The following is a 21,425-nucleotide window of genomic DNA, read 5'->3' as shown; positions in this document are numbered from 1 at the left end:
TGTGTGGCACCAACCCTCGGGGGGGGGGGGGGGGGGGGGGGGGGGGAGCTTGTCGGGATGCAGGTGGCCCTTCAGTGATCTCTTGGTGTCCCTCTAAATCTTCAAAAAAATGTATTTTGTACTACTTTTATTATTTTCTCCCTTAACAAAGTTTGAGTACCTATAATCAGTAAAGAGTGTCATTGTTGATAGTCTCACCATTTGAACCAATAATTTAAAGCATTATACAGACACACACACACACACACACACTATATAGGTTGAACCTGATGGACCTGTGTCTTTATTCAACCTCCCCTACTATGTAACTATGTACCATTGTCTTGTTTTAGCTCAGAAATGTTTTCAAACCAGCTGACACCACTTACTGTACAGGAAAAGTATATCTCTGACTGACAATTAAAGTGCATGCTGAGGAGCAGCAGACTATTGAGGACATTCCTCTGTTCACTCTGCTTTACTCTCCTACCAGCATCTTCCTTGTCAACACATCTGCATGCTGGACACCTGACTGGCTTCCAGTTCTGCCCCTCCCTTTCCCAGTTTGAGCGCTGTTGTAAAGGAGATTGCAAGAGGCTTATTCAATTAATTCAGATACTTAATTTGGTTGCATTTTTAATAGGGATGCACCAGTTCCGATACTAGTATCGGGTTTGGTCCTGATATTGAGTATTTGGGTGAGTACTCGTACTTACCCCGATACCGGAACTTCTGGTCAGAGGGAGATCTCTGACCAGCAGTGCCGCAAGGGAACATTACCCGCTGCCTGGCTTCCTGATTTGTCAGGAAGGCAGCTCCATGCTGTTTGGTCGGCCCAATGATGATTGGCCTGGGAAGCTGGCTTAGCAGTCAATCAGCATTGAGCTGGCCAATCAGGAAGCCGGGTGGTGGGTAATGGCCCACCTCCCAGCTTCCTGATTGGCCGGAAAGCCAGTTTCCCGGCCAATCAGCATTGAGCTGCCAAACAGCATGGAGCCAACTTCCCCACCAATCAGGAAGTCGGACGGGAGGTAATGCGCACAAATGTGCAAAAGCTATGCCGCCTATGTGGGAACCTGGCCTAACAGGCCCACAACTGAAAACAACAGAACTGGGGCCTCTCTGCAGAGCCGCCTGATGAACCATGCCTGAAGCTGGAATCAGTGGTCTGAATATCCACCTGGTACTGAGAGCATCTGTGAACAGAAGACCAGGTAGCAGCATTGGAAATCTGGGAAACAGTAGCCTGATACTTCAAAGCCCAAGAAGCACTCACAGCTCAAGCAGACCGTGCCCTAAAAGGAAAGGGTGGAACCAGATCCTTGAGACCATAAGTTTAGATGATGAGTGACCCACTGAGAAATGGTGGAATGAGAAACAGGCTCCCCTTTATAGGAAATATCATTAATAACTAAGTGAGAGTCAGTCTTATGAATGGACACTGTTAGGTAAACCCGCACTGCAAGAATTACAGTACATCCAGACAATGGAGTGAGATCTCCTTCTGATGAACTGGAGCTGGACAGGGGGTGTTAGGATGATGTCCTGGTTGAGGATCCAGGATGAAACTATTTTAGGATGGAAGGAAGTCTTGGGTCTCAACATCACCTTGTCCCTGTGAAAAACCAGAAAGCGTTCTTTACAGGATACGTTTCTCAGATAATAGGCTTGCAAAGGTGACGGCAACAAGGAACATACTGTAACCTTTTGAGTGAGAGTAGAAAGGAGGATATTCCTGATTGGTTCAAATTGTGTTTTTTTGGAGTGTTGAGAGAAATAAATCCAGATTCCAGTGAGCCACGTTAGAGCACGGGGGGAACCACATGAGAGACACACTGTACAAAGATCTTAATCAAAGAATAGCAAGTCAGCGTTCTCTGAAACAAGACTGAAAGCTCTGATACCGGACCCTTGATGATACTAGGGGCCAAATTCTGATTAGGACCTACTTGCAAAAAGGCCAGGATTCATCTCACAGAGCATTTTCTCTGATGAACGTTTCCTGCCTCGCGCCTCAGTATGCGCAGGTGCCGCTGTCAGAATACAAAACTCACAGCAAGAGATTTGTCCGTCCACACTGTTCAGTGTGGTTTGAGGAATCTGTTATATTTTTTATGTTCAGCCCACAGGTTGAACAAAAAAATATATAATAATATATATCCAATTTTAGCAGCTGAAGGCTCAGAGGCCACTGAACTTGCCAGCAGATCAGATAAGGGTAAGACATGGTCAGCAATTAAATACCCATGAAATCCTGCATGACTAATAAAATCCTCCCAGGACTGAGCTAATGAGGGGACCATACCCAACGGAGCCAGTGAAGGCTCTAAAGAAGACTCAGACTCAAGCAGAGAACAAAATTATTGGCTGTCAGTGTCAGACACCTCTGGGGGCACCCTCCAGGTAGCATCAGAACTGTTAGTGTTGCATGAGCTTTAGTCACCTGGGACAACAGGACTGTTCCACAGGTCTCCAGGATCTGACATGTAGCACCGCAAGGGGAGGAAAGCATAGCTCAGGTCCCAAATACTCACAAACCCAGCTGCTAGATAGCAGAAGAGGGCTTGGGACCCGAAGGTGACCAAGTCACTGTAGATGGGCAGCAAATACGAACCAAGGGCAGCAGAGACGAACCAAAGAGAGTTATATGTGTCACTTGCAGCAGTGGGAAGGTGCTTATCCAATGCTAAATGGCAGGAAAGAGAACATAGAGCATGTGCAATACTCCACCCAGCAGATGGCATCAGTGCTCGATTCCTCAGTGTTAACCCCTTCTGCAGAAAAAACTATGGAAACTGGGAATATGAACCGAGTAACGAGGTTGCCTCCAGTGCTCAGCCTGCACAACCTACTCAGAAAGTGAGTCTTCAGAGACAGGGTCACACCTTGGGCTGTGCCATGTTTGGAGACAGCTAACAACATGTTAGCTGTTAGAGGGATTATAATACCAAAACAGTGCTGGGAAAATTGATTAACATTTTGAAAAAGAATCCGTCAATGCAAGTATTTTAATAGACAACACTAATAATTACAAGGTTTTTTAAAACATAAACATACCCACAAATAGGTTATTTACTGATTTGTTTAACGAGTGTATCTAAAAAAACCAAAAACCTCTTGTAGTGTGTTGTGCCCGGTTCTAAGAGCCCTGAGAAGTAACTATCGGAGATGCTGTCTAATCATAGCAGGCATTTGTCAGAGAAAACAAACTGTTACCTTTTTCCTGTATGAGTAAATTATGCAGAGTGATCAGCATGTACAAAGAGCATATACTGCAGGAAAGAAGAAGTCAAGTCATTGATGCATTGGTCTGTATCCAGGTGTCAGTACCTGAAAAGATAAAAAGTGTGGTGGAAAGGCCTGTAGAGCAGACAAGGCTGTGCTGCACACCACTCCTGTGTGCTCCTCTGCATATTGAAGTAGAGTAGGGATGGTTTCAGGTAGCTGAGCATTCTTCAAAGCTAGAAGGTATGTTTTCATCTCAGTCTCGTCCTCTGCATTATTCAGCCCTTCCAGAAGTATGACCTTTGCCAGTTCAACATCCTGCAAAAGCAAAGAGATAAAAGCAACACAGATTTATTAGAGTTATTTATCAAATGCCCAACTTTAGTCAAAACTTCTTTCTTTAGTTCTGGAAGGACTGGAAAGGGTTTTTAATTTGTGTTTTTATTACCATTTAGGAGATTTTGCTTACCTGTCCTGGTGTGTAAGGGTGCCACTATGAAAGGAAGCAAGGGAAAAATCTCCCCCAATAGGGACACAAGCGCCAAAAAATCTTAACATGGTGATCTAATCCTTTCTAAGTCTATCCATAACTACATGGTTTTGGCTGGTTTTACCATTAAAAGTACATTCTAGTCACACTTACATTTTTAACATGGCTGTCTAGACCATGTGGATTTGATTTTGCCACTGCTTGGGTGCACCTATTGAGTAAAATCATCTGCTTGCTATATCCCATGGAAACACCTAATTCTAAGGAAACGCTTAGTCCATTTTTACCTCCAAAGGTCTAGGCGGTAAGGGAATAGAGAGGCCAGGGCTTTAACTTCTTTGGTTCACAGATGGGTAGGGCACTATTACATTAAGAGAACAGCAAAGTAACAGCATTCTACCCTTTAAGTTCAGATGATGTATATCAAACAGACAAAACACAATTGCTATACTTCACCTAAAAAAATGAGCTTTTTGGATTTCCAGAATGCTGTCTGTTATTCTGTTCGCTTGTTGAACACCCAATTGCCATTCTCACTTTGGAGGTATGTTAGCAGGGTGGACTCTCTTGTGCTATTGCACAAACAGCATTAAACAAAAGATAGGTGTGGTTTTGTAGGCATGATTAAACCTGTCATGCAGGGGAAGGTAGAGGTGTAGGCCATTTGCACAGGAAAACAGCACTGGCCTTTTAAAAACATTAATGGTAATTACTTATGAGGGGGATCAAAGCAACCAAATTAAAAGGCCAACCTAAATCTTTGGTCCAAATGTAAAAAATAAAATAAAAAATAAAACACTTTAAACAGTAATTCCAGTCAAGAAGCAAAGTCAAATGCTGCGATTGTGCAAAAGTCACGTAGAATCCAGAAAACATCTCACAGAATTGTGACCGTTAATAATATCCCATCCATCATTTACTGCCATGGATGACATATTATTAACAGTCACAATTAACCATTACAAACTAATACTTTGTAAATAAATGCCGGTTTCCTCGTTAATCCCGTCTGTGCGGCACTAAAATTTTAAACAAGCAGCTGCCTGAGTCCCGCGCTTGCTGGGGACCTCGGCAGCCTTCCGGTTAATCATGCGGTGCCATGGCGGTGGGGAATTGGGGGGGCCCTTCATGGTTTCTTGCACCGGTGCCCTGAAGGTTCTAGTTACGCCTCTGCACTTGCACAAATCTTTTTGTTCGGTGTCAGCTGTGAGTGAATTCCAAGAAATTGATGCATGCATTTACCTCCAAAACCACTAGTTATGGTATAAAAAGGATATGCTGCAGACATGTATGTATATCCTATCCTTAGTATATACTTCACTGACCAACACTGCATCCACACACTTCTCCACTGGCCAACACTGCACCCACACTTCTCCACTGGCCAACACTGCACCCACACCTCTCCACTGTTCAACGCTGCACCCACACACTTCTCTACTGACCAACATTGCACCCACACACTTCTCCACAGGCCAACACTGCACCAATACACTTCTCCACTGTTCAACACTGCACCCACACACTTCTCTACTGACCAACACTGCACCCACACACTTCTCTACTGACCAACACTGCACCCACACACCTCCACTGTTCAACGCTGCACCCACACACTTCTCTACTGACCAACATTGCACCCACACACTTTGACTATTGACTGCCACTGCACCCATATAATTTTCCACTGTTCAACGCTGTACCCACACACTTATTAACCAACATTGCACCAACACACTTTTTCAGTGACCAACACTTTACCCGCAAACTTCTCCATTGATTGTTGCTGCACCCACACTCTTCTTCATTGACTGCCACTGCACTCACATACTTCAGTGATCAACACTTCACCAACAAATGTCTCCATTGGCTGCCACTGCACCCATAGACTTCTCTAGTGACCAACGCTGCACCCACACACTTCTCCTCTGGCCAACATTGCACACATAACCTTCTCCACTGATATCAACTGACCAACACTGGACCCACAAACTTCTCCAGTGACCACCACTGCACCCGCAAACCTCTCCACTGACCACCACTGCACCCACAAACTTCTCCTCTCACCAAAAGTGCACCCACACACTTCTTCTCTCACCAAAATTGCACTCACACACTTCACCACTGGCCAACACTGCACCCACAAACCTTTTGCAATGCTTTTTGCAGTCGTGTAAGCATTTCACTGCATATCATACTTGTACGATTGTGTATGTGACAAATAAATCTATCTATCTATCTATCTATCTATTTAATAACTGACACTGCACTGTGTTGATTTCTCATGTACCACTGTTGCACTAGGTGTGCTGCACTGTATATTGCATTCCCCAGACTGCAGAACTCTGTACAATGCAGTGTACATTTATATCTCTAGTCATTTTTTAAGAGCTTGGAATTTCATTACATTCATACACATTTGCTAGTACATATAATTGAAAGTATAGTTAGGAAAATAGAACATATTAAAACATTTCTGGAATTAATAACAGTCATGGCAAAAACAACAGTTAGGGCTTCAAGGGGGATGCCAATCAAAACAGAAAGTCTTAAGGAAGTAATGCATGGCCTACCTTATGTTCACAAAGGTCTGCTCTGCAGAGTTTGCCAATAATTGCTCCTGTTATAATAATTCCTGTTTCCATAATGGCTGGGTCTGATACTTTCCCTTTGAGTTTTTCCTGGTAATGAAAGTCATTTCTTGGTTAGATCAAACAGATCACTAATCAATAATCATAATACATGAATAATATAGTGCTAAATATCAAATAGATCACATATAACCAATATAATTAATAAATACTCATAAATAGTAAAACGTGTCTCTCATTGTAATATCTCCAGTAGAGATTAGGTGCAAATTGGTGATTAAAAGTCCACCATAAATTGAATTTCCACCATTTCTTTATGGTTATTGCCTAGATAGCACCAGGCAATGCAGCCAACATAATGGCTTAACATCTTCTAATATAAAATCTATATATAAATTACAAAATAAGAACATGCTGCTGCTTCATAATTAGTCCCTCATTTCTTAACATGTAAAAATATTCCTTGATGGAAAAACGGTCCTTCTTACTGTGTATAATGATTATAACGTTAGATTTATATGACATACCAGCACAAGATTGAGGAGTTCCGTAGATGGGTGAGGTGCAAAGGCTGCTGAATACAGAAATTTCTCCTGTAACTTGATTTGTTTCTTTTTGGTAAAATCCAGGAACGTTGAGAGCGATGATAGTGTAGCATGTGACTGGGCTGCAACTGCAGCATCAATGAAAAATGGGCTAAAACATAATATACATTTTATCAGTTTTTGTATAGCAACCAGTATAATCAATGAAATGGAAAAAAACATTGATCGAGTAACAACGGTAGTTAAATCTTAAAAATGAATTCAAGTTCCTTAACTAATAACAAAAATGTATCTTATTTGTGTATCACTCAGCTGTAGACCCTCAAATCATCTCTGAATTGGTACTGACACTGTCCTTCCTTCTGGAGGGTGACTACTTTTGTTCCCCATGGTCCCTGTGTGTGTTGTAAAGTAGCCCACTGCTCCAAGCTCGCTCCTGTGATGGACTACAGTCTCATGTTTAATTTACTAATTTGTATTGAGATTGAAGTCCATGAAGAGAGTGAGCTTGTGGCTACTTTACAACACATATAATAATAATAACAACTATCATTATTATTATTAATAGTTCTTATTAATCTTATTATTATTAATTATAATGAATACGAATGATAGTTCTACATAATGAGAAACAAAAGTAGCTTTAAAAGCTCTCCTGTGGCTTTGCAGTATTTAGGTTCTTTGTACTCAAAGGTAAAATGAGTTGTGTGGAAACAATATGAATTTTTCTGTTTAATCAAAAATATGAATGATCACCCGTTAAAAAATGATTCAGGTAACATACAGTAAATCAGGTGAAGCTGACTGCAAGATCTGTTGAATATCCCTCTTCTTGGCATGCTGAAATGTCTTCACAACTGCATAGAAGTGGTTGACTGTTGATATCTTAGAGGCGGTGAGTTTGGCTTTTTTTCTTTTGGATGTTTCTAAGTACTTCTTGAGCTGAAAGGACAATAAAACATTATAAGTATCTCAGTATGATAATATGAGGAGCACATTGCATGAGCTAGGACCCGCTTTGCTGGCATACTTTATGGGCTTGGGTCTAGAGTAGCACAACCATGTGGAGATGTCCAAACTGTTTTATTTGAAATCGGAACGTCTGTCTCTATCAGTTACTATTAGACAGAATATTGTATGTGGCCCACAGCATAAGGTAAACAGAGATAATTGTGACTTAAAAGCAATAGAAATGCGATACAACTCTGATATTCCCTTACTTGCTGTACAATGCAGAATAGCAAAAAAAGAGGACCAATCCCTAATGTTATTCAGTAATTCTTTCTGTAAGTTATGAAGTTTTCTAATCAATTTTTGTACCTAAAATTATATTTTTAGCTTTCACTAGGCCTGATTCTTGCCTGAGAGCAAATGTCCAAAAACAGACACTTCAGAAAACATAAATGAACATTATGGGGCAAGCTCTCAGATGGGTATTAAGTCAATGTTTCAATATTCTAAAAATAAGCGAAATGTGGCAAAAGGGTGTAAGAAATAATGATTTAACATTCTTTAAATCAATTAACTGAGATATATCTTAAGAGGGAAAGGTCCTCAAAGATGCAGTATCACACTCTATGCACTAAGTAACTATCTCCTAGTACTCACACATGGCCATAATCAATAAAGAGTTCTAATATTAAGGGAATATTACCTAAATGTAGTAACCCAGAGCAACCAATCAGAATCCATCTTGCATTGGTCTGGCTGCACAGCAAACGCTGAAGGATAGTAATTACTCCACTTAAAATGACACTAAACTCAGAAGTTAAATCTTAAAAATGCATTCAAGTACCATTACTATTAACAAAAATGTATCTTATTTTTGTATCACTCAGCTGTAGATCAACTGAGTGGCCACTGCTTCGAGCTCACTCCCATGATGGACTATAATCTCACATTTAGTTTACTAATTTGTGCTCAGATTGTATTCCATCGCAGGAGTGAGCTTGGATTGGTGGCTATTTTAAAACAGGTACAGAGCAAGGGAGACATGTCACAAGAAGGTAATTGCCCTGAAATAAATTTAAAAAAACAGATAGCATCCTCTGCATTTTTTCTATATACTGTATATATTTTATGCATTCAATTTGTATTTTGTGATAAATTGTAAACATTTAATCAATTTATATATTTTACATTTTACCTTTCATCCTGAGCGCTAAGAAATAGTTTATCTTTCCCTTTAAATTCCTGAATATGCCTTGGACTCTGTTTCTAATGTTTGATTGCACAAGATTCTACAAGATTTAGGCCTTACATTCAGACATCTACACTTAAACAATGAAGATAATTTATTATTGTTTGTGCACTTTGGTTTGTAGAATCACAATAAGTATGCGACAGCTGTTTAAAGAGAAAATCTTTGAAAGTTATTAGAATGAACTGCAGATTCTCTCATAAATCATCTTAAATCCCTCACTACGCTATATTGTATTCATCTGCCAAATGACCAGCTTTAAATGTCACAGAATGGATGTGGATCTCCGAATGTACTATTTCGATGCGTCCTAGAAGTAGCTATCTCTTTGGACTTAATGCTTAGCCAGCCTTGAGATGAGCTGACAAGATGCCTAGCCTTCAATTGCCAGAACGTGCAATGTGGAACTGATGACCTTCTTGTGATATACTGAGGTCAGCCACCTGACAAGGAAGTATTTGCAGTGTCTATCCAAGTCCCTAGAATAATTTAACAGGAGGAGAATCAATACAAAAGAGCAGACAATAACTTCATGTCAGTGAAAACACCTAACACTCAGGAATGTAGTCAAGGCAAATGAAAGTATATGAAAACTCTAACAAATAGTTTCTCTTATAAGCTCCCCTGGTCTGTTAAATACAAAATGAGAGTGTTTGTTTTTTTATTTTATTTTTACCTGCTTTAGAAGTGTAAAAAATACCTGCTGGCTTTGCCAGAAATATTGAGAGTTAAAAACTTCCTGTGCTTTCTTCTTGTGCACAACCAGGGATTAGGAGGAGGTGAAGAGGGAGGAGGAGAAGAGGAGTGGTCTGTGTTTTTGTAAGCCATCAGAAATGAAGTAGGCAGGGCTGACACAGCATTCTTTGCAATTCAAAAATACACTGGGTTGTCATGTCAAAGAGGAATTTAGGATCATACTATATTTCTGGCACATCAACAATGATTTTTCTGTACTTGCAGTGTGTTTAAAGCAGAAAACATGGTAAAGTGTGCATGTATTGTTGAGATTGTTGAGAAACAGGATTTTGCCTTGACATATGTTTTAGGATTAACAGTTTTAGGCTTCAAATGGCTATGGTCATTTTAAATGTAATTTGTAAGTAAGGCAGCATTAAGGATGTAAAGCTGCTTTTTAAATAGCATCCCATATCAGAGTAATAATTTGTGGTTAGGTTATTAAAAAATGATTTAAGCTGTATGAGGACCATGTTTTCAGGTTTTATTTCAAATTTACAGTTAATCTGTACTTTGCCCATATGGGTTTACTTTCATGGAGATCATATTTACCTTATTTTCAGTCCCCCATCACTCCGTTCAGTTAAAGGAGGAAACCCCTGCGTAAGAGCCACCAAAGTTGTGGCTTCCGCAGGGCTTTGCACTCCCATGTAACAGGACTGAATAGTCTATCACTGTCAATGGAGTGAGTCACATGCGTTCACATACATAGAATTTCCATGCTGAACTGATTGAAGGAAAGTATGCGGCATGGGATGGTGGGATTAAGGTGAACCTGATGCTTAGCTCTGAATAGGCCACATATTTTGTAGTTTGGCATGCTTATACTCACCTAACTGCAATACAGAAACAAGGCTGAAACGCCGCTTGTCGATGTCTTCTAAGCCAAGATTGCATGTATGATCTGCAACTCACATTTAATTCATTGCAAAGTATTCTGTGTGTATTCTGTGCTTCAACGGAGTCAGACTCTCCACTCTCCACATGGAGAGCACACTAAATGTACATGTGCACTAACTTACACAAAGGTGCATATACTGTATATTGTAAGGAGTCAGGCTCAACTGGTATTGGCAACAGAATACCTTACATGAGAAAGAGATACACCCAAACAGTTCAAGCAGGTTTTGCTGCACTTTTGTTCAGCAAGGCAGCAAACAAACATAGTTTAAATGGAAGAAGGTTTTATACAGGAAGGACAAAGTATAAAACAAACAAAACATCAGCTCATCCAAGCCACTAGTTAAACTTAAGTCCGTTTATAACTAAAAAGGTGACCCCTAATGGGTTTTCTAATTCAAGCAAGCAGCACGGGTTACTTTTTTAGTGTCCTGTCAGCAATCAGCCTTTTCACCCAACAGTAGTTCCCACAGCAGAGCGAGTGAGGGAATTGAGCAAAGCCATGAGCCCCTCTCTGGGTGCATGTGAAAAACCTAGGTGACACATACACACTGTCCACAATCCTACCCACCAATACCTCATTAATTATATATATATATATATACGCACACACACACACACACACACTATATAAGGGAGAGAGATAGAGACAGAGAATTGCTTTCTATATTTTGCTATTCCTCTTTAACAGTTCTGATCTATCTATCTATAAGTTTCCAAAATCTAAGTACACTTTCCTGTTAATTTAAAATGTTTTAATTGCATTTCTGATTTACAATTCTGCCGCATCAGACTACTGAGGTTTAAAATATGTTTGTTCTAAAGAGTATTAATTTGCAGTATCATGAATCATTTTTAATTACGGTAGATCTGCTGCTAGTTATTACCAACCTCAGTAAAATGAACATTTCACTCATACTTCAGTCTGAAACTTAGAAAATATGCATAATGTGCTACAACTAAACATATCTTAATATATGTTATATGATTACATCATATCCTGTACATCTACAGCACAATCATTTAAAAATACAACAACTTAAAAATAATCCTTTTAATTGTTAAAAGACAAGTTCAATAATTTTTTAAAATCCCTCTATTCCCCTAACCCGTAAGTGCATACTTACCTCCTCTGACAGCTGAAGCTTCCTGTGTTGTCTAAATCCTGGCCTATTGTCTAAAATCTTGTGTCGGGCTGCCAGCACCAGCACAATAATGAATGATGGATGATGCTCCTGCAGTACAGGTATGACCCATTCAAGTTTACAGGATGTTAGCATGCAGGTGCAGGCCTAGCTATTAAGCTTGTATATCAGCCTGTATAGCAGAAGGTGGTTGGAAATGCAGGTACAAAGCTACTGCATAACATTCAATTTGTGACTAAAGATCTTTCTATAAACATTCATTTCCAGATTACTTAATAGTACCTGTTTATGGCAATGGCAAAAGGAGGGAAGCAAGAGGACATGCCTGGTGTCAGTATTATTTCAAAGAAAAGATAGGTTATCAGATGGGAGTTTTGTTGCCACATATTTCGTGTGGTATTATTTTGTGCAGCAAGTGCTAGTGCCAATATGTTGTCAAGTGCTAGTGCCACTGCCGCATGGTTTAAACAGGTATTTTATTTTTTTAAATGGCAATTGTTTATAAAAAAAAAGTGCCCTTAATGTCGTTCCATAAAGGTTTACATCTACTTTAAGGTACCTTGAGTGAACTTTTTCTCTTGTTTTGAATTGTATAGAAACTATATATTTTTTTATATTGTAGGAAAAATATACTGTATTTGGTACTGCATCATACATAGTTTTGTGAAGGAAAGTAATCAGTTATGTAAGAGTTTTGCTTTTCTAGCAGATAGGCTTTTGAAAGGGGTCACCAGCAGGGAACACTCAAAGTAAAGTACAGTACTGTATTCAGGGTCATTGTAGAATCCTGCCAAAGTACACATGTGCTGCTAACCATAGCTAATGTAGGAATATTCCAGCTCCAAAACGCTTATTTTATGGGTGCTAAAACCAGACTTAAATTGTAGAAATTATTAGAAATTAGTTTTCACTGTACCAAACTGTTGATCTCTATTTGCTATTGGTTACCTATATCACTATTGTTTGCAATTTATTTAAGCCCAGCCCCAGCCAAAACCTTTTCTTAAGCTGGCCATATACTGCTTGAATTTGGGCCCATTCCTGTTGAAGTGGACGCAATTTAAACTATGGATGGCCCTGTTGGCACAAAGTCCCTGTTTAACCAATACTTTTCTACCTAGCTCAGTTGATTTTTTAAAATTGACCTTTGTCAAGCTGGGTGGAAAATTGATGGCCAAACAGTGAGTTCATCCTACCAGGTGCAGTCAGGTGGTGCTGTTTAAATACAATAGCTGGCAGCAGAGATTCATCCATCCATTCTGTTTATCATGAATGGAGGAATCTATTGATTTTTTTAAAATATTCATCCTGCAAGCTGAACGAAAGAAATCTATGAATGTATGGCTAGCCTTAGTTCAAGACGAAGTGGTAAAGAACGGCTACAAAATTGTAACTGTTGTGTCCCCATTCAGGAGTTTTAAATTACTTCTTGAAAGCTTTCCTAAACCTTTCTCAGTAGTATGTTGAGTGGATTGAATGCTTGTCAAGCTTTGTATAGCTTTGTCTCCTTATTTGGGAAATGTCCTCTCACTTCTGGTTCTGTCTGACACCTGTCACTTAGACAAGAAATAAGCAGAAATTTCCCCAAAAGGGAAAACAACCATAAAATAAACTTGTTAATCAGAAAAAAAGGTTTTGACTAGAGTTTTGCTTTAAATAAGACCTTTGCTAAACGTTTTCCATTTAAACTAACTATATAACAAGCCAAGATAAGATAAGAAAACCAACAATCTTTTCAGTAAAAAAACAATATACAAATGTGCCATAATGAAACTTGCCCCTAACCGATTCTTATTTCTGGGCTTTAAGGGAACATCTGCCCACATCTTATCGTAACTTCCTCTCATCTTTGCATAACGTTTACATTTGGCTACCTACAAATGCATGTGCAGTGTTTACAAATACATGCAAATAAATCCTTTTCTACACAAAAGGTAACCTTATTAGCACTAGAAATACACTTGATTATGTGGGCAGTTTGCTTGATAAGTGTTCTTTAACATTTTTAGTGCATGAGTCATCTATTGCAGTTGTGTGTCTCCTCCATTTTATTGTGATGTTAGTATGTCTATGTGATGAACACTAACCACTTAAAGTGACACTAACCTCAGGAGTTAAACCTCAAAAACTTTTAGTTTACTCATTTGTATTGAGATTGTAGTCCAATCGATCTACAGCCGAGTGATACACAAAAAAGATAAATTTTTGTTAATAGTTATGGTACTTGAATGCATTTTAAAGCTTTAACGCCTGAGTTTAGTGTCACTTTAATATATAGTCATAGACTTTTTTTGTTATGTTAAAAATAATTAGTGCCAATGGTGAAAAAAGTTACCAAAGGGCCCATGAGTTAGAACAATTTTTGGGAATCAATCTAACTACTGCCTAAATTCAAATACGTGTTCACTGTGCTTAGATGAAGAGAAACCTTTGTGGAAGTCTCTCACAGTCAATAATATGCAACTGGGGTCAGACAGTGAACAAGCTCTGCACTCCCACTGGTGTCAAGGTGAACTGGGAAGTGGAAGGCACATCTGTATGTCTTGGTGCTGGGCAGGGAATGAAGGGGGTGCTCACTGTTGGACATCACAACAATATCAAAATTCAGGAACATGGTTGGGCATCGTGAAAAATGCCTCCCACCTCTTATCTGCCCTTGAAATGAGTATCGATAAGGTCTACACGACAACAGGAGGGAGTACCAGCACCCACCCAACCCACATCTAGCCAGATAGTCCTAAAGAGCCCATGTGCAGCACCACAGTCTACACAGATTGTATGTCCATCACTGATTAGGGCTAAGATGAACTTATATTTATGTGGATGTTATGCTCTGTTTCTTATGATCACCATAAGATAACACCCAGCTGTATGTAATGAGATGAAAAAAGGAAAGAAGTAAAACATGTACCTTTATTTATATACTGCATGCTTTGCCAGTGGATGTAATATGTGATGGTGATGAAAGGGAAGACGTGACTCAGATTCTCTTTGTTACCCACAGCAACAATGCAACTGCACCACAAAGCAGAATCTGCTTGACTGCTATGGGTAACAAAAAATTATACAGTAAATTATTGCATTCATTGGATGTGAATTAGGTGTCTCTGTACTTGATATTTTTGAAAACAAATGATGACATTGAACTGTATCAAACTGTATCAAACATGGATAGTTTTGTATTTTTAATACCCATGCGTGCTGCAAAGCGTGTGGCTATGAGTTACATACTGTATTTTCAAGAATCAAGGCCTGAATTTAAAAGTATGTTTTCTGCAAAGAAGAGTCATCAGAACTCACTATAGTTAAAAGATGTAAAGAAAGGGTCACACTTTGGAAAACGTAGTATTATCTCACCAAAGAGGTATCTTCTGACAGTCTTGGAGGATGGCTCTGGAATGGAACCTTGTGGTATTTTTCAGGCAGCTTTCCCAGTACAACCTCAATGCTCTCTCCAACAATCTCTGGAGGGCCAGGCTTGGAGGACATCAGCTCTAACTGTTGTCTAGCAGAACAATAAAATATTTCACCCATAAACAAATGTTAATATCATTATAGCAGGTGATTGTATTTTGGCAGTCATCTTTTCACAGCTAAACTTCGCTCAAGTAGCCTTGCCATTTTCCTAACCCCAGCTTTAGACAGTACTGGACTTTACTGGACAGTAAAGGAGCAAGCAAATTACTAGTGAGTCATCCATGTACCCTCTCCTCCTGTCAGCATGTTCCTTCTCAGCACATCTGCATTTAGCACATCTGATTGGCTCTTAGTGTGGCCCCTCACTCTCCCAGTCTGAGTGTTGCGTTATAGAGAATAACAAGAAACTGATTCTAATTCAATTAGACTGAAGTCTAATTCAGATGCTTACACTAGCAGCATTGAAAATAAATGTTATTATATCTCAATTAATACATATCATGTATACCAATTAATAAATTAATTGGTGTATTTTTTATATCTGTCTGGATTTCAGCCTTTAGTAACAAAATATTCAACAAAGTTATTTTTGAAACATTTCTGTAAAAATGGGGACAAATAAAGCCGTGCATCAGTGCTTTCACAGGGAAGCAGGGGAACTGACAGGGGGTAGTTACCATAACCCAAGCTCTGAATCAGCAGTCAATGTGCTGTACCTACAATGCCCAAGCACCTGCAACTAGCATACTACTACAAATATCTGGATCTTTCCTAATGTCAGCTGCCTGTCATCCTTTGCACAACATCACTCTGACTGCAAGAGGGAGCCAATCAGGATCTGCAACATGCACTTGTACTGACCGACACATGCTGAAGAGAGCAGAGCGAGCAAATCTGATGACTTTTCAGTGTATCACTGCTGCTTCAACGTCTAGTCAACAGGCTGTGAGAAGAGAGGAGAGACCTTTGTATGTTAAACAGAGAAAGTGATGTCCCTCCCCTGACTGCCGGATTTGTACGTATCTCAAAAGTACCCGGGTAGAATTACAAATCTTTTGGCAAATAAGTTTATTAATATGTATTTCAACTGGGTTTTCCTGGATTTCATCTTTTAACTGGGTCACAAGGTGTGCTTGCACACATTGCTCATCTTAAGTAGTTTACATACTATAGACATTGTAATTTATTACCTAGAAGTGATATGAGTTCCAAGGAGCGATCCCAAGTTGGCAGACAAATTATATCTTTCCTGTGAAACAGCTTTCTGGAATGTTGTGCCATTAAGTAACAAATATGCTCTGCTGAAGGAGTTCTGAGATACCTGAAAAACCTTTAAAAAAAATCAACATAAACTGTGTGCAGTACTTGATAGGTATTAGTATCTATAGTAATTATTATTATTATTATACAGGATTTATATAGTGCCAACAGTTTGCACAGCACTTTACAATATAAGGAAGACATTACAATTACAATACAATTCAAGACAAGATGGTTAGGAGGGCCCTGCCCATGAGGGCTTAGTAATAGGTTATCACAGACGTTTATTGCTGTTTGTTCGCCTATTTAGAAAATGTTCATACTTTCTGATCTGTCACCAGGACAGGTAGTAGTTGTACATTTTTGTAACAAGGACACAACAGTACGAACCTGGCAGATATTTTAAAACCTCTCTATTCTATAAAAAACTGAAAAACAAAAAAGTGAGCTAGCAGGCCAAATGAAAGAGAAAGTGGTTGGTGAGTCTGCCCGCATAACAGATGGAGAAGTGTCTAGTTGAAAGTAGTGAGAGGAATAGAAGGCTTATGAGGTAATTCCAGTGGTCTGTGGTCTACCACAGCTGTGGTCTGGCGCAGCTGTGGTCTTAAAACGTGGAAGAAATACAGTGAAGGAGGCTAGAGCTATGATCTACCAACATGGAAGGAGTACAGTGAAGGAGGGTAGAGCTATGATCTACCAACATGGAAGGAGTACAGTGAAGGAGGGTAGAGCTATGATCTACCAACATGGAAGAAGTGCAGGGAAGTAGGGTCAAGCTGTGTTCTATCACCATGTGAAAAGTACAGGAAAGGAGGGTGGAGCTGTGGTTTCATAAGTGAAGGGAAATGATGTGGGTAAGGCAACATCATGATTCCAATAAGGAAAGGGTCATGGCCAGCCATAGTTGTTATTGGCAATGTGTGGCGCCATATGGTAGCTCTATACAAGCATGTTTGCTTTATTCATTCTGGTTGTGTCCTTCTTCACAGCATTAGATTTAGTGCTAGAAAACGGGTGCACTTTAAACCTGCAGGATGGAATACTCAGAATTTTTAAAGAGGTTTTTGCACTTTAATGGAGAACATGGCTGGGTTACAGATCCTATTCACAAAGAGTTTTGCTGGGCACCCTGAGCTGATAGAAATTATGATTTTTCATGTCCATGTCAGTGGAAAGGAATCTGTCTCCTATGAGCAGGAACTCTCCGAACCAAATTTGTACAAGTCCAAAGCACTTATTTGGTTCGGAATATGATATATTTTATACATATGCTGATGTTGAGAATTTAGTAGAATTTAAACACCTGCACCTCAGGTGCCTAATGGTAAATGAAGCCCTGATCTCTCTTAGTAATAACAGCAAAAAACCTGCTGTGGCAAGGGAATCTGACTCACATCCACATTCAGAAAGTTGCTGACACTACTGCCGTGCCCAGCTGAACCAGTATATACTTTCTCAATCATGGGTCCAGCATTCTAACACCGCTGTCATTGTAAGTCATATTTGTTTAATAAACTTCCTAGTCTTCTTGGAAATGCTGCGTGAACCTGTTTATGAGAATGTACACTCTTAGTATGATCTAAAGGTTGGAAACTGTCTATGAATAGTTGGTGAATGGTGTAAACACTCTTTTAGAATAGGTGAAACATGTTCTTTGTCTACTTGTGAGGAGTTGTTTGCAGGTTTAGCTAATTTAGGCTATTTTTAGGTCTTACTGGTATCAGCATTCAACAACTAATTTCTGAAACCTGAAAACTATCTGACTCATTGACGTTTCAGGCCTATCCTGCTGTTTCATGGATAAAGTCTCTGCCAAAACAAAGTCAAGGTCCCAAAACTTATCCATGAGTCTGTTCCCAGTGAATTCTCTAGAACTAATTTTCCAGGAGCAGAGATGACTAAAAACATATTTTCTGCACTTTAAAATACTTTTTAAATATCTTTATATCTTTGTTTTAACGTTTTTCCTAGCTCTAATTCCGATTATGTGGGTGTATTATTTTCCAAGTCTATTTGTACATTTGGCAGGATTAAAAATAACAAAGTAAGGACAATGTTAGAGCTGCAATCCTGTCGCTGGCCACAACAAACCAGTGACAGGATCGCTAAACAGTGCATTTAAAATGTCTACCCGTTACAGGTCACTCTGTCACTGGCTGGGTAAGCGAGGCTTCATTCCCTCAATGGGAAAAACACTGCAGATTATCATTCACTAGCAAGATGGTGATGCCTTGCTCATCCAACCAGTGAGAGGGCGGCCTGTAAAACTATGTCTGCCTTGTCTTGTCCTGCATAGGGATCCTGTTGATTTGTGAGTAAATATAATAACTTGCATCCACAAACTTTTGTGGACTCTACAACCAACTAGTGCTATCTGTTACCATATATTTACAGGCATGGCAGTTACATTTATCAGTGCTTACAAGGCTTAAAATGTTATCTAAAGCCAAAACCTTTTTTTAAAGTTAGATAGAGTAAGGAATAATTAAAATCCATGTCAGTTTTTTTGTGTAGATGTTTTACCTTCATATCCTCTCTTGTAGACACAGCTGGAAGTGAGTGGAAATATCTACAAAGTCAGAGCTGTCACTGGAACAAGTGGTTCTATTGGAAGATTTCCCCTCTATTCCTAATCTGATGTTCAAAATTATGGACTTTCAGTCCTAGTGACAATGGTCATCAGCACCTCCCTCGGGAGGACACATACAGCGATAAAAACCTGAGGTTGTAACCCTTCTCTGCTTTATCCAACAGTAACAAATACAAGTTTTGACTCTACATACACTTTATATAAAATCAGTACATTTAACCATTCAAGGCAAAGCAACAGGTCCGTTTCAAAATGTCACCTTCAACCACTCCCTCTCCAGCAGCACATACCCAGTACTGGGTATGGAGGAGCATATGATAGCACTGGACAGATAATGTAGGTTGATGCAGATATACTGCTGGATGATGCAGATACACTGTAAGTATCTACATCATCCTGATCAATAAACTGTGAGTACAGTGTGTCGTGTTCTATTGGTGGCTCCATGGTGCCCTGCAATCATAGTCTTTCCTCAGTCTGCGGTTATCTTGTGGCAGACAAAATTAGCCTGCACTTGGGATTTGACCTACGTGTGAACTGAAATGATACACATAAAATTTCCAGAGCTTCCCCTTTACCCTCCCACACATTTCTAATAAAAAAACTGCATTGTCTCCAACCTCTTGCAGGTAGTTAGTTGACCCTCATACTTCTGTATATAAGTTAAGGTAGGAATAGATGGTTTCTTTTTAGGCAAAGTATTTTCAGTTTGTTTTAAGGTAAAGATTGTTTCGGTCAGCACATCGTTTGACCCCTTTCACAGGATCCGATCAGGAGGGGATCTGTCACCCTTGTGACATCTGTGTCTGTCTAGTTGTCCAGTTTAGTTGACCTTCAAATGAAATTACCGGACTAATGTTGGCTGCATGTAAAGGCACTTGTGCCCTCTTACATCAGATTACTCCCGATCTGGCACAATCAGGTCTGATGAAACAACTCAGATCTGTTTGCTTTTCCAGATGTAAATGGATGTGTGTCCATTTAGATCCGTCTGCCCATAGACTAACATTGGCTTTCCGATTAGGTCTGCCTGAAAAACTGACAGGTGGACCTGTTTGGAAAGCCCGCTTGAAAGGGCTCTTTGAGTTAATATTTTAGTGTGCACTTATTTGAAAACAAGCTTATTGTAGTATCTCTATGACATTATGCAAACGTTAACACTTTCCTATGTTGAGACGAATAAAAAGTCCAGGCTTAGAATTGGTTAAAGCTTTCTTGCAAAATCATTTTCTTGTTTTACTTTATATTGCTCTCCATGCTTTCTTGCCTAGTTCTATTCCTTTATAAGTTCCCCATTTCTCATGAATGAAAACAGCACAGGAGGCAGTAATCTCCTTTTACTTCAAGCCATTTCTAAGTTCTTCTAATCAGCAGAACATGTTCCCATAAAAAAGCAGATAATCAGAGACTGGAAGCAGAGCAGGAGAGAAGCACGTTGGATGGCTGCCTAGAATGCAGCTATTATGAAACAGCTGACGCAAGTACTGGACTTCACCTGTCAGCTTGCCCTGACCCTTTCAACTGAACCAAAAACAGTTCCAAAGGTGAGCTAGTGATATGAACCCTGGAGCTGGACCACCAACCATATCTCATGTGGTAAAAACTAAATCAAAGGCAATTCTGTGTTGAATGAAGACCTATTAAGCTGAAACACACACAATTAATATAATAGACAACTTTTCAGAAATTATTTTGCTTCCCATAAAAAAGTGTCTATTTTTCTGCAAAATCTCTCAAATATAGACCCGGTATACCACTCAAACTATAGCTAATATAAGTCTGCAAGATTCCTAAGAAACAAGTGTGGTGGAGGAGTAATGGGATTAATTATGGCTGATTGTTCTATTACTTTGTTTTAACCATTTCCAAAGTATTCAAAGTATTCAGCTTGCCATGAAATGTTAATATATATTGCATTACCTTGTTCCCCCTGATTAACATGCATTTAAATGTTTCACTTTTTGGAGGAGCAAGAGAGCCACCCTTGGACAGGAGCATTGTTACCCTGTAGAACGGGTAGTGTTAGGTTTTGATGGACTTGACTAATAAATTAAAGCCAAAGTAACTGTTTACAATTATACATTATTAGCAGTCACAGCAACAGGTTTTTTTCTTTTTTGGGATAAAGGTTTTACCTAAATGAATAAAAGCTGATCATTATAAGCGCACCTGTCAGTGTTAAAAAGGTTTGCCTCAAACCTCTATCTGCCACTTTGCCATCTGGTCTGGTAAAGGAAGTTGAAAAGTAACAGTACTTACCAAATCACTAGGCGAAAATAAAAGAAAGGAAATCTGATAAAGAAAAACAAAGAAACCCCCCCCCCCCCCCCAACACCCACACAAACCCC

General features: G+C 39.4%; 1 protein-coding gene across 1 annotated transcript in view; it reads right to left on the bottom strand.

Annotated features, from left to right (window-relative positions):
* LOC108803095 (microsomal triglyceride transfer protein large subunit-like) overlaps window positions 1-21,425 on the bottom strand; it is a 62,800-nt gene that overhangs the window by 22,940 nt on the left and 18,435 nt on the right. The window contains exons 6-11 of the mRNA XM_018574941.1: window positions 16,418-16,557; window positions 15,168-15,315; window positions 7,615-7,772; window positions 6,813-6,981; window positions 6,268-6,375; window positions 3,310-3,522 (exon numbers count right to left, since the gene is read on the bottom strand). Coding sequence (XP_018430443.1) covers window positions 3,310-3,522; window positions 6,268-6,375; window positions 6,813-6,981; window positions 7,615-7,772; window positions 15,168-15,315; window positions 16,418-16,557 — 936 coding nt within the window. The remainder of the gene's footprint in view (window positions 1-3,309; window positions 3,523-6,267; window positions 6,376-6,812; window positions 6,982-7,614; window positions 7,773-15,167; window positions 15,316-16,417; window positions 16,558-21,425) is intronic.

This window comes from Nanorana parkeri, unplaced genomic scaffold, assembly GCF_000935625.1.
Source record: "Nanorana parkeri isolate BGI_ZX_2015 unplaced genomic scaffold, ASM93562v1 scaffold51, whole genome shotgun sequence".
In the NCBI taxonomy this organism is placed as follows: domain Eukaryota; kingdom Metazoa; phylum Chordata; class Amphibia; order Anura; family Dicroglossidae; genus Nanorana; species Nanorana parkeri.
This window is presented reverse-complemented; position numbering and strand designations above follow the sequence as displayed.